This window comes from Syngnathoides biaculeatus, chromosome 22, assembly GCF_019802595.1.
Source record: "Syngnathoides biaculeatus isolate LvHL_M chromosome 22, ASM1980259v1, whole genome shotgun sequence".
In the NCBI taxonomy this organism is placed as follows: domain Eukaryota; kingdom Metazoa; phylum Chordata; class Actinopteri; order Syngnathiformes; family Syngnathidae; genus Syngnathoides; species Syngnathoides biaculeatus.
Genome location: NC_084661.1, coordinates 14,780,019 through 14,793,302, shown reverse-complemented (window position 1 = coordinate 14,793,302; position 13,284 = coordinate 14,780,019). Strand labels below are relative to the sequence as shown.

General features: G+C 44.9%; 1 protein-coding gene across 10 annotated transcripts in view; it reads right to left on the bottom strand.

The window, feature by feature from the left end:
* Positions 1 to 13,284, bottom strand: part of plce1 (phospholipase C, epsilon 1) — a 62,812-nt gene that overhangs the window by 35,464 nt on the left and 14,064 nt on the right. For all 10 annotated transcript variants that reach the window (XR_009793544.1, XM_061809837.1, XM_061809835.1 and 7 more), the window contains exon 6: positions 1,168 to 1,352. Coding sequence is in view for 9 of the 10 variants with exons in the window: in XM_061809837.1 (XP_061665821.1) it covers positions 1,168 to 1,352 (185 nt within the window). In the remaining variant the exon portion in view is untranslated. The remainder of the gene's footprint in view (positions 1 to 1,167; positions 1,353 to 13,284) is intronic.

The following is a 13,284-nucleotide window of genomic DNA, read 5'->3' as shown; positions in this document are numbered from 1 at the left end:
GGAACTAAGAGAGGTGACTCATTAAAAGGGAGGTTTCCTTTGTAGGTACTCACTCACACGGAATGCGTATGTACAGTGCTGAGCAAATGTTTTAGCACGCCAGTCATAAAAATGACATCAAACATCATCGAGTGCTTTAAAGGTCACGTGTCATCCCTATAAACGTTCTAAAATAGACATTGTCGTGAAAAATACATAACATTATTCGCTTCAATGTGTATACAAAAAAATAAAGCGCGTCATCCATCCGGAAAGTTGCGGAAGTCTCATTCGACATCCAAGCGGCCGCTATATTGGCGGCATCTTCTGTCCGTGACATCACACTGGGACGTCCGCCATTTAAAAAAAAAAAACAAAAAAAAAAAACGCTGTGCCACCTGCTACGGGAGACGAGCACGCCCCCTTCTGCTCATTTCGAAGAGACGACAGAGTGACGTGACGGGGGCAATATTACCCGATAGTTTTGAGCCATACTTAGATGATATGCGGATCACGGCAAACCACCCGTTTCACCTCCGCACGGCGGTGATAAAAACAACAATGCCCCCGAGTGATGAGCCACTCCGGCGGCGCCGCATTTGCCATTTAGCACCCCTGATTTACGGATTATGCCCCTCCCCCGCAACTATTATTTAACCTACGAAGCTCTCGTCCTTTGCACCCGTGCAAACCGTTTTTCGCGACGAAACGGGTCTTTTGGAAAAGTATGAAGAGCGAATCCACCCTCCCGAGCGTTTGAGCAATATTCGGCAATACGACGAGCCGGCATTTTGGCTAACACGGAGGAACAACGAGCTACCTTCCAGCAGGTAAAACTAGTATGAACGGACGAGACCGTTTGAGTGCGCTACTGCCCTGTATGTCACTTCCTGCTTCTTCTCGAAAACAAATCCCTCGAGAGGATTTTCACGGCGGGAGTTACAAGAAGCTGTATAAAATGGATGGGTCCATACCGGCAGCCATTTTTTCCATTAACAATATACTAAAAATCATGCATTTCATGACAGTGGACCTTTAAAAAAAAAAAATCATTTCAAATTGGCCTTAATATTGCGCAAGAAACTCATTAACGTTACGTACAAAAGCTTCCATGGATTCATTAGTTAGTAGCCGATTTGTTTTCAGACTCTTTCTACACGGGGAGTGCTTGTGTAGAAAAGTACAAACCTGGGTGGGTAAGAAGATCCCCGGGCGGGAGGAGGAAGGGTGACGCGAGCCGGTCCGGGTGGACGACCGCTGACAGGGGGCCAGGAAGAGAGTCGGGCGCTGAGGCATCCAGGCCGGGGCAACAGGAGCCTCTTGGCGGGGTGAGTCAGGTTCAGCGCAGCCTCGGCCTGAACATTGTGTGCTACCTGCCGAGGATGACGAGCGTGTCACTTCTTATAAGAACCGGTTATAAAATGCCGCGTGGGTGGGGAGCGAGTGCACAAGAAAGAGCGGAATGGCTGGAAAAGTGGGAGGCAGCAGACAAAAGTAAAAAAAAAAAAAAAAAAAAAAAACGGCAGAGCAGAACATGCGGACCATTTTGAACACTAGCCATTTTGGGCAGTTTTATGATTCCTGTTATTGGGGAGGGAATTAGTTTTGGCTCTGTACAGTTTTTAGTGTACAAAGTCCACCACGACTGTATTTTTGCAAACCCGCATTCAGTCGAGCCGCGCGTCTTTTAAATGAGGAAAAACGCCACAAAATGTTTGACGGTGAAACCTGGACCTGTTCTGTTGAAGGCGAAGCTATTATTCTGTTCAATGAATGGCGACCTTCCGCCATCTTGGGGAAGAGCATTAATACTATATTTCCATTTCACTTCCTGTAGCTCTACTGGCTGCGTCCAAATACTTCACGCTAGCCAAATAAAAGTCCCGACTATCCTCATACTTTCTGCCCGCATTAAACAAACATAATGGGTCCAACTAGAGGGATGGGTTTCCTGCGAGGGGAGCCCGCTGGTACCATCAGATCTGGACCGTCCCGAGGGGAAACGGGAGCTACCCGGTTGCACGTTTCCAGAGGCCGAGCGCCACAAAAGTCAGCCGCAATGAGTCTAATATGCCAGTCACATAATAAAAAAAAAAAAAAAAAAAAAAAAAAAAAAAGAGCTTCAATGAGGATATTTCTCTTATGACCATTGGAGTGTTGACCTTCGGTCCTCGTGAGGCTGTTCAGTACCCGACAGGCAGACACCAAAAAATAAAAGTCCAAAAGCTTAACAATGCATTTTTTCCACATTCAAGTGATAAGTCTCGAAGCAAAAATACTGGACTTGGCCTGGATCTTGCATAGCCCGCATGCCTTTCTCAGTCACTGAACTTTTCAGATAGGCCCGTTAGCTGCTCACGACGGTCCGGATTTTCCATATTTACTGATCTCGATAAGTAACGCACAAAGAAGAGGCAGAGAGATTTTCTTCTGTGTTGTGAGGAGGGGGGGGGGGGGGTGACAAACACAGCACTGTGCACCGCCTCCGGACCGGCGCTTATGAAACTTTCATTCCACACCGATCGACTCACTTCAAGCGAGATCGGTCGCTCGCCGTGGGGTGAGAGATGGTGACACAACCGAATGACGGATGTCCACAAACGTAACAGGACCTGCATGTGACTAAGCCACACCCCCTTGAAATGCAGACTGACCAATCCCAGCATGGTTTTATTTTTAAGATCGATGATCCGTCCGTTTCCTATCGCACTTCTTACGCTACTATCGTCATCGACAGCTATCGTTTTTACGTCTTAGCGGTTCTCACCGCTCTGAATCTTTCAAGGTGGGACCAGCCGAGTGCGAGAGTGCGCGCGTCAGGGGAGAACCCGGCGACGAAGGGCTATCTGGGCCGCCCCTGACCGACAGCTGCCTTCACACTCGCGCGCAAACAGACCGACATTCTCGTCCTCAAATCCCATGCCGACGCTTGACATACAGACCCGCTTCCAACCAGGACGGCTCACCTGCCGTACGGCATTATCGAGTGCGCATGCTTACGGCAATGAGAATTACAGGCAGCGGTATATCGTAATTTCGGGTCTATAAGCTGCGACTCCCCCACCACACGATTTCAACCCTGCGGTTTATGTGGTGGTGCGGCGAATTTGTGCATTTTGTTTTTTTTTTTTCTCTAAAGGACGCAAGGGGGCACTTGAGCACAAAATTGACTTTTACCAGTCCGGCCCTGTTAGCGCTGTACTAGCGTGTTGCTGCTGTGTCCCTGATTTTTACCAATAATTTTTTTTTTGTTTTTAAAACAGACCCTGTTAGCGCGGCGGCGATAACATTAGCACGCACAGCGGCGCTAGCATTAAACTCTGTGTACCGTCTTTCTTTGTAAATATCTCGTGTTTCAATGTGGGCACTTGCGGCATTTACACAGCTGCGGCGTATGTATGTACCAAATGGTATTTCCTTTACAAATGTCCTGGGTGCGCCCTGTAGGCCGGGAACTACGGTAGATAGAACCCGTCCAGAAAATAAACATTTGTTTCCGAACGTTCTTTAAACGTACCGCGCCTCTCGCCCACTGTCAGCTGCGATAGGCTCCAGCAGGCCTGCGAGCCTAGCGAGGATAAGCAGTGTGGTAAACGGATGGACGTATATAATTCACAAGGTCGTGCGTCATGATTTTAGATATTCATTACGCGGCTCCTTGTTGTGTGCAAGTTTTGTGTTATAGCCAAGTAAGTAGTGGTTGAGTGTAAATTTATACCAGCGAGTACAGTGACATCGTCTGTCTACATGTGTTGCTCCACACATTGTGGTTTTTATCTAAAGGTGTGCTCCATTTGCCCCAAGTTGTTCGTAGGAATGATATCAAAGCCACAATTTGGGATTATACCAATTTCCTGTCCACAATGAATTACATTTATGTGCATACAATATACTGCATCTACAGTGCATTGTGGCCACAATTTTACAAAAAAAATAATCCCCATGCCACGTCTTGGGCTAATGTAGAAATTTGAACATTGGATTGTGCGTCAAATGAGTCCATAAATAGTGTTGGCAGAGTGGAAAAGTACTTTTTTCAAGTTTTACCATCCGTCAACTTAATTAATACAGTAGATCAAATTGTTTTCTTTGTTGTGTAAACCGACGCGCTACGCTAGCGTCTTGTAGCCCTGACTCCGAAGTGGACAGGAAACACTAATGGCCAGTGAAAGTAAATTAGAGGCCGCTCGTGGCAGCTGCTCCCTGCCAAAATCCCAAATGAGGGCTGTGATGAAGAGTAAACGTTCTCCTTGTACAAGCAAAACTTAATCGCATAAATCTTCTTTATGATTTGATGTCTCAAAAGTGTTCCGTGTCAATTGACTGACTATTGTCATACTAGCCCAGCTCCAACTACCGCAGACAAATTCCTTGTGTGTTTTTGACATGTTTAGCAAATAAAGATGAATCTGATAACTATAATTAGGGTTTCCACTGATTTTTTTTTTCTTTTTTTAAAGGTAATAAAATAATATATTCAAGCCATCTAGTTTATAAAGCCATTGGATGCCCATTTACACAGTTGGGGCTACATTAGTGTGGTATGGTAAAAATATGAAATCCACACAAACACACAAAAAAAAGAAAGAAAAAAAAGAAACCGACTGTGCTAAATCTCTTTTTTTTTTTTTTCTGGTTTCGCCACTTCAAGTGTCAACTGTCCAGCGTGGCCGTATCAAATGTCATAATTGGAAACTAACTGTGACAAGTCCGAGTTCAGAAAGTCGTCACTACACAAAGCCCGTGCGTCAAACGACTGCTCCGAAATGCCAATTCATAAATGCTTCTATTAAAAAAAAATAATAATAATAATAAAAAAGTTATCACTTACGCACTCAGCGCCTCATTAGCAGCCGACTGACACTCCGGCTTTGCGGGACTCGCACTTTCGAGTGTCCATTAAGATGTTTTAGAAACCCGCCGGGTTTAAAATCCTCTGCCCGGCAACAGCCGTTCTGGGAAGGGGATTAGCGGGTGGGGGTGGGGGTGGGGGGGGGGCACCGTGCAGATCTACTGAACTTTGAGCTGGAATGCGCACATGCGAAGATGACTGCATGTGAACTTACGAACGCAGGCACGCCAACGCTTCTGATGTACCTGCAGAATGTGCCGACCAGTACATTATTAGCAGCGCTTCTGATGTACCTGCAGAATGTGCCGACCAGTACATTATTAGCAGCTTTATGTATGACAATAGGCTAAAAAAAAAAATCCATCAATCTCATCAAAAACCAGATGTCTGTTTCTTACGTCGCTTGGAAATGTAACTAGCTTAATGTAGCCATCATCAGGGAAGATATTAAAAAAAAAGAAAAACTCTTACAGTCGACCCCGGTGTACTCTCCCACAAAGCGAACGTTCAAAGCGCTGGCAGAATAGAGCACTTCTCCCGATAACTACTTTTAGACGTCTCTTGAAAGAAAGGGTGAAGGTTAGGCCGGACTGGCGGGAGACGGGCCGCCGTTAAAAGAACTCTTGTTATTCTGGTCAACGGTCTCAGAGCCGAAGTCGCCGCAGAGACGTCAGCCGCGACCTTTTTCTTCTGTACTGTACGTTTTGGGTTCGAACATCATAGAGCAAACATGGCTATACGTGGTTATGCAATTTGAAAGCTATTCCAATAAGTTGGTTCTCAGTGCAACGGGCGACGCAGTGGCGTTCGTTCACTTAAAACAGGTGGCAGGGGAAAAAGGAAATTAGAAATTCGTAGGTCGAAAAATGAACTCTCATCTGAAGTAAATGAAGAGCAAAATTGGTAAATGGATGAAATATTTGATCATCTTCACGTGGCTGATCCAAAATATTAGCTAGCGTTTTAGCACAAACTGATGTCACAATGTACGCTTTCACTGCCAACAAAACTGCACATCTTAAATACAAAGATTTCATATCACAGCGGAGCAAATGGTTTGAGCGTCGGCCTCTCAGTTCTGAGGACCCGGCGTTCAAATCCCGGCCCCCGCCTGTGTGGAGTTTGCATGTTCTGCCCGTGCCTGCGCGGGTTTCCTCCCACATCCCAAAAACATGCACCATTAATCGGACACTCTAAATTGCCCGTAGGTGTGATTGTGAGTGCGGTTGTTTTTCCTCCATGTGCCCCGCGATTCAGTTTACCACGCCTCCTGCCCATTGACAGCTGACCCTCGTGAGGATAAGCGGCAAAAGATAATGGATGGATGGCTATATATCAATGAATTACACTTAATGACAGCAACAACAAGATCCCCCCCCCCCCCCCCCCCCGGTCATTATTGCGTTGATTTGGCCCGAGCCCAAAATCAGCTAATTTATTGGACGGCTAGACCGATACAGTAGATGAACACACGTCATAAATCATCTTCGGAACAATTAATTGAAACTGGATCACTTCCCGCAGCACAGCTGATGGATCTTCCGCGGCACATTTTTGTCGGGCATCGCTCAGAGGAGGGGGGGGGGGTGCGTGCCCACCCAAGGTGGCTTTAAATCAACGGTAGCGTGTCAATTTCAAAGGGCGCCCGGTATGCTCAGCAGCTTCGGCATTTCGGGAAGGAGACGCTTTGAAGCCCGCGTTCCTCGGACTGGCGTGCGAACCGGGTTAGGAGACGAAAAACGAGCGTTGGCACCCAAACAAGCGGCGCAGACATAGCAGTGAAAATGTATTTTGCGTGCGCCACAAATTACTATAATTTTTTTTTTTTTTTTTTTTTTGGTCTCGCATTCACATGCACGTGCTTTGATCTCATCTGCTGTGTCCAGGCGGGGTAATATTTGCCCGTCACAGACACAGCCTGGACTTTCTCATCTTGATTGGGTTCCACGCTCATGCAAAAAAAATAATAATAATAATAATAATTAAATTAAAACAAAAAAAAGTCAGTGTGTGCCTGCAAAACAAACATGTATGCAGTACTGAATAAATAACACGGTTAGTAGGATTTTTTTTCTTTTTTTTTTTTAAATTTACTTGTACCGAGTCATCCAAAAATAACTCATGATCCAGAATTACTTCGAACCTGCCAGTAATTTATAGGCACAGAACAAAAAAAAAAAAAAAAAAAAAAAAAAATACACGTACAGTTTAGTTTTTTGTCAGATAATTATTCTGGATTCAAATGATATGCTCCGATACCTTTTGTGAAAATTAACCCGCGAGCTTTAATCATGCCGATTGATTTTTGTAGAAGCGAAAGGAACAACGGGAAAACCTTTGTTTCAGCAGAACGTCTGTTGAACGACCGCCAAACTTGCGACGCGAGACATTGGTCACGTTGTGAAAAATAAGGTGCGATCGTCGGCTAACCAAACGCAGAGGGACGTCTGCGGGGCCTTGATTCATAACGCTCTGCTGAATTTCACGGGGAGTTGCTTCTGAAGAGCAAAGCCCCCCCCCCCCCCCCCCCCAGCGACCCCCCCGGAGGACAGCCTGACACCTTTTAGCTTGCAGCATCACACTGTGTACACAGTGGGCGGTGCATCTGGGAACACATGCTACGACCAGTGGTAAAAACAAAGATGGGGAAACTAAAACCTAAACAAAAACAAATATGTGGTTTAAAAAAAAAAAAAAAAAAAAATGGAAAACAAAAAAACCCAAAACGTTTCAGTCAGAAAAAAAAAAAAAAAAAAAACCACGGCTGGACACGTGAGCGAGTTTAATTGAAGCCAATCGCCGCATTATTTATTTGCTTTTTTATTTTATTTGGCACATTTAATGGCACGGAGCAGTCAATTGGCATACAGATTATTACGGGAGACGGGGCCGGCCGGGCGTGCGGCGCTGGAAAAACGATGCTCATAAAGTTAACCCAATCAGCGGCTCGGATTTCTAGGACGGGGTTTAGTGCACTTGATGGATCTTGTTTGCCCGCCTTGTCCCCGAGGGCAGAGAAGGAAACGCTTGAGCTTTAAAAGAGGGGAAGGCAAGTAACACTTGGAAAAGGAACAATGGAAAACAATTAGTGTGCATTTAAGATTTGTCAAATTTTTAAGAAATTCCTAATTTTACGAGAAGAAAAAAAGCGATTGTTATTCATAGTTGTAATATGGTAATAACATAATTATGACTGAAAGAATTAGACAAACTTTACACAACTACATATTTACTCTGTTGTAATTGTAGTTTTACGGGTAATGATTTATCGGGAAGGGCCGTGGAGCATTTTAGAATAAGGTAGTAACAATAACAGGAAAAAAATGTGATTTATAAAGTATCAGCATCACCGTCAAACCATTTACACACAGCGGAGTTGCAGTTTTCTCACACACACACACACAACACTTTTCGCCATAATTTCATAACCATCTATGATCTGAGAGTAGTACACGCATAAAATTTTATGTGGGGAGGCGTTGGGGGGGGGGGTTCAGCTCTTTTTGGTGCCATCTACTCATCCTCTAACTGGATTTGCAACAACCACTGCACCCAAGGAAAAAACAACCAATCAGAAAAAGAAGGCGTGACTGAGCAATTTTCATTCTGAACCGTTACTATCACACCAAAAAACAGAACACTCGCCATTTTGTGATGAATAAAAGGCCGGCCTCCCACATTTCTCAAAATTTTAGTCTCGCATCTTGTTTATCATTTTTGTATGACTACAACTTGAATGGCAAACCAGGGCGTGACCCAGAAAGTGTAAACAGAAGGCCACGTCGAGGCCCAACATTTCCCACGTGAGCGGCCGCTGAGACCCTTTCACAGCGCACGCCAACTTGTTTACAGTTCTTGTGACATCATCACACCAAACGCCGGTGTGACTTTTCCACACCGCCAGGATGGATGTTCATCCATTTTTCACACAAGAACGTTAGAGAACTTTGAAAGTCCTGTGTACAAAATACCCCTAAAAAAAAAAAAAAAAAAAAAAAAAACACTGCCGACTTTTCATAGATTTACTTTAATTTTTTGATTCAAAAGCAGACCCGTTCAGATTCATACGCAACCGTTTCGCTAAATGATTTTTTTTTTTTGGTTTTTAATTATGAATGAAAAGATGAGACTGCTAGAAAACTATTACTCACAGTTCTGCAGAAAAGTGACGCTACGTCCGAGGACTACTCCATCCGAAATCCCGCGCCGTCTGCGAGCGCTTTGCGAGAGGGAGAAAGTAGAAGAGTTGGGGGGGGGGGGAGTGACGGAGGAAGAGTGGGAGTGAGCGCTCGCTAGATCAACAGAGCTAGCGAAAAAGGGAGAAAGGAGGGAAGCAAATGAATGTGAGGGACAAAAGCAAGTGGGGGGGGGGCAGATATCTGTGCCTGAGAGAGGGGAACCCCCCCATATTAGGTTAGGAGGCAACACGCCGACAAGATGCTATCGCTCAGCGCACTCTAAACACACAAAGACAAGGGGGGGGGGTAGACGCTGGTACAGCACGTTGTGTTTCAATCGATCCTCCTCCTGCGTCTGTACACCGCGGCGTCCCGCTAAAGTCTGAACTGACGTTGCCGCGCTGTCATGGCGACGGGGATCACGACTCCGAGGCGACGTCCGTCACCCAAAAATGGGAAAAACGCTGTTCCCATCTGGATTTTTAGGGATATAATCGATAGAAAAATCATTTCATGGGGATAAACACGGGCGCATGTTTTCTTAGTTGTTAGTCTAAACCCAATTTCTGTTCTATGGAACTTTTGAATTTATTCTCAACTTTGCTTTGTTTCATTTTTTGGCCAATCAAATTTCAGCCTACACAATTTTCTTACTGTAATTTGCCTAGAAACCATAGCGCTAGCTGATGTAGCATCAGCTACATGACCGCTACTTCTTTAACCAATCAGATTTCAAATTTGTCCTCACAGGGCCAGAGAACATCAATTTCATTGGTCGGTCAGAGCAAAACTTGCCATTTTTCACGAGCAAATACATGTAATAATCAGCATCTGTGGTGAGCTTGACTTTTTTTATTTGCATTTTTGATGCTTTTTGTCATCCATCCATCCATGTTCTTTGACGCTTATCCTCACAAGGGTCACGGGAGTGCTGGAGCCTATCCCAGCTGTCAACGGGCAGGAGGCGGGGCAGACCCTGAACCGGTTGCCAGCCAATCGCAGGGCACACGTAGACAGACAACAGTCGCACTCACAATCACACCTACGGGCAATTTAGAGTGTCCAATTAATGTTGCATGTTTTTGGGGTGCGGGAGGAAACCGGAGTGCCCGGAGGAAACCCACCCAGGCACGGGGAGAACATGCAAACTCCGCACAGGTAGGGCCTGCATCGAACCCGGGGCCTTAAACTGTGAGCTTTTTGTCACGTTATTACAAAATAATGATTCCGGATCATATGCTATACGATATTACTGCCTGCCACAGAAATAAAGAGAAAATAAAAGAACTCGATCATGGCGGCATTGCTGAGTTTTGTCCAGTAGGTGGCACTAAAAGATTTCTTTCCATTTGTCCCTTCCACAACCAGAGCGTGTTCAATTTATGTTTTATGTCATATTATGGACCAGGTGAGGGGGGGGGGTAATATTTACAGAAAAACTTTCCCAAAGCATCCTGAAATTATTGCAGAGTCTAATGAGGGCAAAGAAAAGATTTTTATCATAAATTAACATTTTGCAATGATAGCAAAGCTCAGTTTTGACGAACACAATCATCAAGTTGCACTCGTATATCGCGGCCTAATTCCTCAGAAGCCGATATCCCCAATTTCAAATCCGCACGCCGCACACGACCCTGACGTCACGCTCCAAATTTTGCTTCCATTTTGGGTTAAACCCACACCGGCTGACCTCTGGCGTCACGGCGTGCGAGGGTTAGCGCGCCATTTTTACACCAACTGTGCAATTCATCGAGCGGAGCGGTGGAATATCACTTGGCCACGATGCAGCCCACCAGGGGATTTTGGCCACTTATGATCAAATCATTCTATTCCATTCTTGCCAAGTTTCCTCTTAACAAGCCCAGTTTTGTCACAAAGTCATAATTTGACTACATTTCAGATGATTATCATCCTTTTTTCTGCGCATCAACCTTTTGTGGCATTGTGCCGCCACATTTTCCCCCAAACGTGAAATTGAAATCTCCGCGCTAGGCTATCTAATGGAAATATCTTCAAGCTGCCGCCTTTCTGTCACGCAGACGCGAGGCGCCCGACTTACAAAGCGAGCGCACACGGGAAAACGGGAAAAACGCACCCGCCTGCAGTTTCGACACCCCTGTGTGCTTCCAGCAAAACAAACTCCTCTTAAACAAACGCCACCGACCCTTCGAGGGCACGGCGACGGTTAACTGCGCGGCGAGTCTGGTGCGCTACTCCCTGCAAATGCCACTTAATTCTCTGCTAAGTAGACATCTGATGAAACGAGAGCGTTTTGCACACAAATACTGAATAACCCTATCATCACACATGCACACACATGCACACACACGCTAATCTCTCGGCTAAGCCACAACACGCATCTGAGTGAGAAAGCGGCCTGCTCGGCACATTCCTTTGTAGTGGAACAACACGGCGAGAGAATAAAAGGAATGATAATAACGGTCACGAGGTACGCCCCTCAACTCTAAAACAATTTCACAGAAAGAGCCAAGTAGTTTTTGCACAATTTTGCTAACAAAAGTCTTGCAAAATGATTTTTTTTTTTTTTTTTACATTAACAGTAAAAATCTCCCTCCACCCACTCAAAAAAAACCTCATTTATCTCATCAAAAAGGTATCAAACTATCAGGCGCATCCATTTGTATGCCAACAGTGCAGATTAACACCAATAAAAACTAATCAATTGATTATAATTCTCGTTTATCCTGAATCAAATAGCCTGGAAGAACAAATCAATGCAACTGCACCCAATCACCTAGAATGGTGCTGGATATTTACTGGATAGTTTTGAAATATCCTTTTCCCTTGAAACAATTTTAATTTGTTTCCTCGCCACGCTCATAACTCAAAACACCTGTATCTCAACTCATAAATATTTCTCTCATTAATCAGTCTAACCCGCTCAACAACAAAACAAAAATGTTTGCAATAACAAAAACAATATTGGGACTTCATAAATCATACAGAAAAGAGAAAACTTTGCCGTCTCGACTTTTGGAAAACTAAGTCAGGTGACTCGTCGCTGTAAATCATATTTGCGAGCCAGTGACGTTCTGATGAGTCAGCCTTTTGCAGGCTCGCATGTGCACGGAACATATTCAGACGACCAACAATCGCTATTTACTGACAACATCCCAGAGCGAGTCAAGCGCCGTTTGTCAACAGAGAGCCGCCTGGCAAGATTAATGCTTGAAGTCATAAGGAAACGGATACTTGAGACTTGCAAAGCATTGTAAACTTGTCAAAGCCTCGTAGATTCAAAAATCAATCACAGATAGGAGGGCGAATCGGAAAAGGCTTTTCAAACAATTCATAAAGAAACAAAAACGCCGTGTGAGGCAATGAGAAGACGACTTGCACTCTGGCAAGACTGATAAACTCTTCCACTATATCTTCCCTTCCGACAGGAAATGATGTAAACAAGTCGCACTGCATGCCTCAAACCAATTTAGCTTTTATGTATTTGCACCAAAAGACTTCAAGCCCAAGTGTCATGCCTAAAACATATATTGTAATGAAAAATACATGTAACATTATTCACGTCAATGTCTATACGAAAAAAAAAAAAAAATATGAGCGGAGAACGCGTCATCCATGGGCACATTTGCGGAAGTCTCATTTGACATTCAAGTGGTCACCATATTGGCTGCATCTTCTGTCCGTGATGTCACACTGGGACATTTGCCATCGCTGTGCCACCTACTATGGGAGACGAATACGCCCCCTTCTGACACGGAAGCTCTTTTCGAAGAAGAGAACATCTCACAACCGAGTGAAGTGACCGGGGTAATATTACCCGTATCGTTTCAAGCCATATTTAGAGGATATGCGGATCATCCGCCTCTCCGTTCGATCCACCTCCGCGGCGGTGATAAAAACGTCCCCCGCGAGCGCCGCCGCCAAACCCACGAAGCTCTCGTCCTTTGCACCCGTGCAATCCATTTTTCACGACGAACCGGGTCTTTTGGAAAAGTATAAAGAGCGAATCCATCCTCCCGAGTGTTCGAGCAATATCCGGCAATACAACGAGCCGGCATTTTGGCTAACACGAAGGAACAACGAGCCACCTTCCAGCACATAAAACTAGAAAAAAAGACGATGCCGCTTGAGTGCGCTACTGCCCTCTACATCACTTCCTGCTTCTTCTCCAAAACAAATCCCTCGAGAGGATTTTCATGGCGGGAGTTTCAAAAAGCCACATACGTCAAAATCGTGTTTTGTAGTGAAAAAAAAAAAAAAAAATGGGTCCATACCGGCTGCCGTTTTTTCCATAGC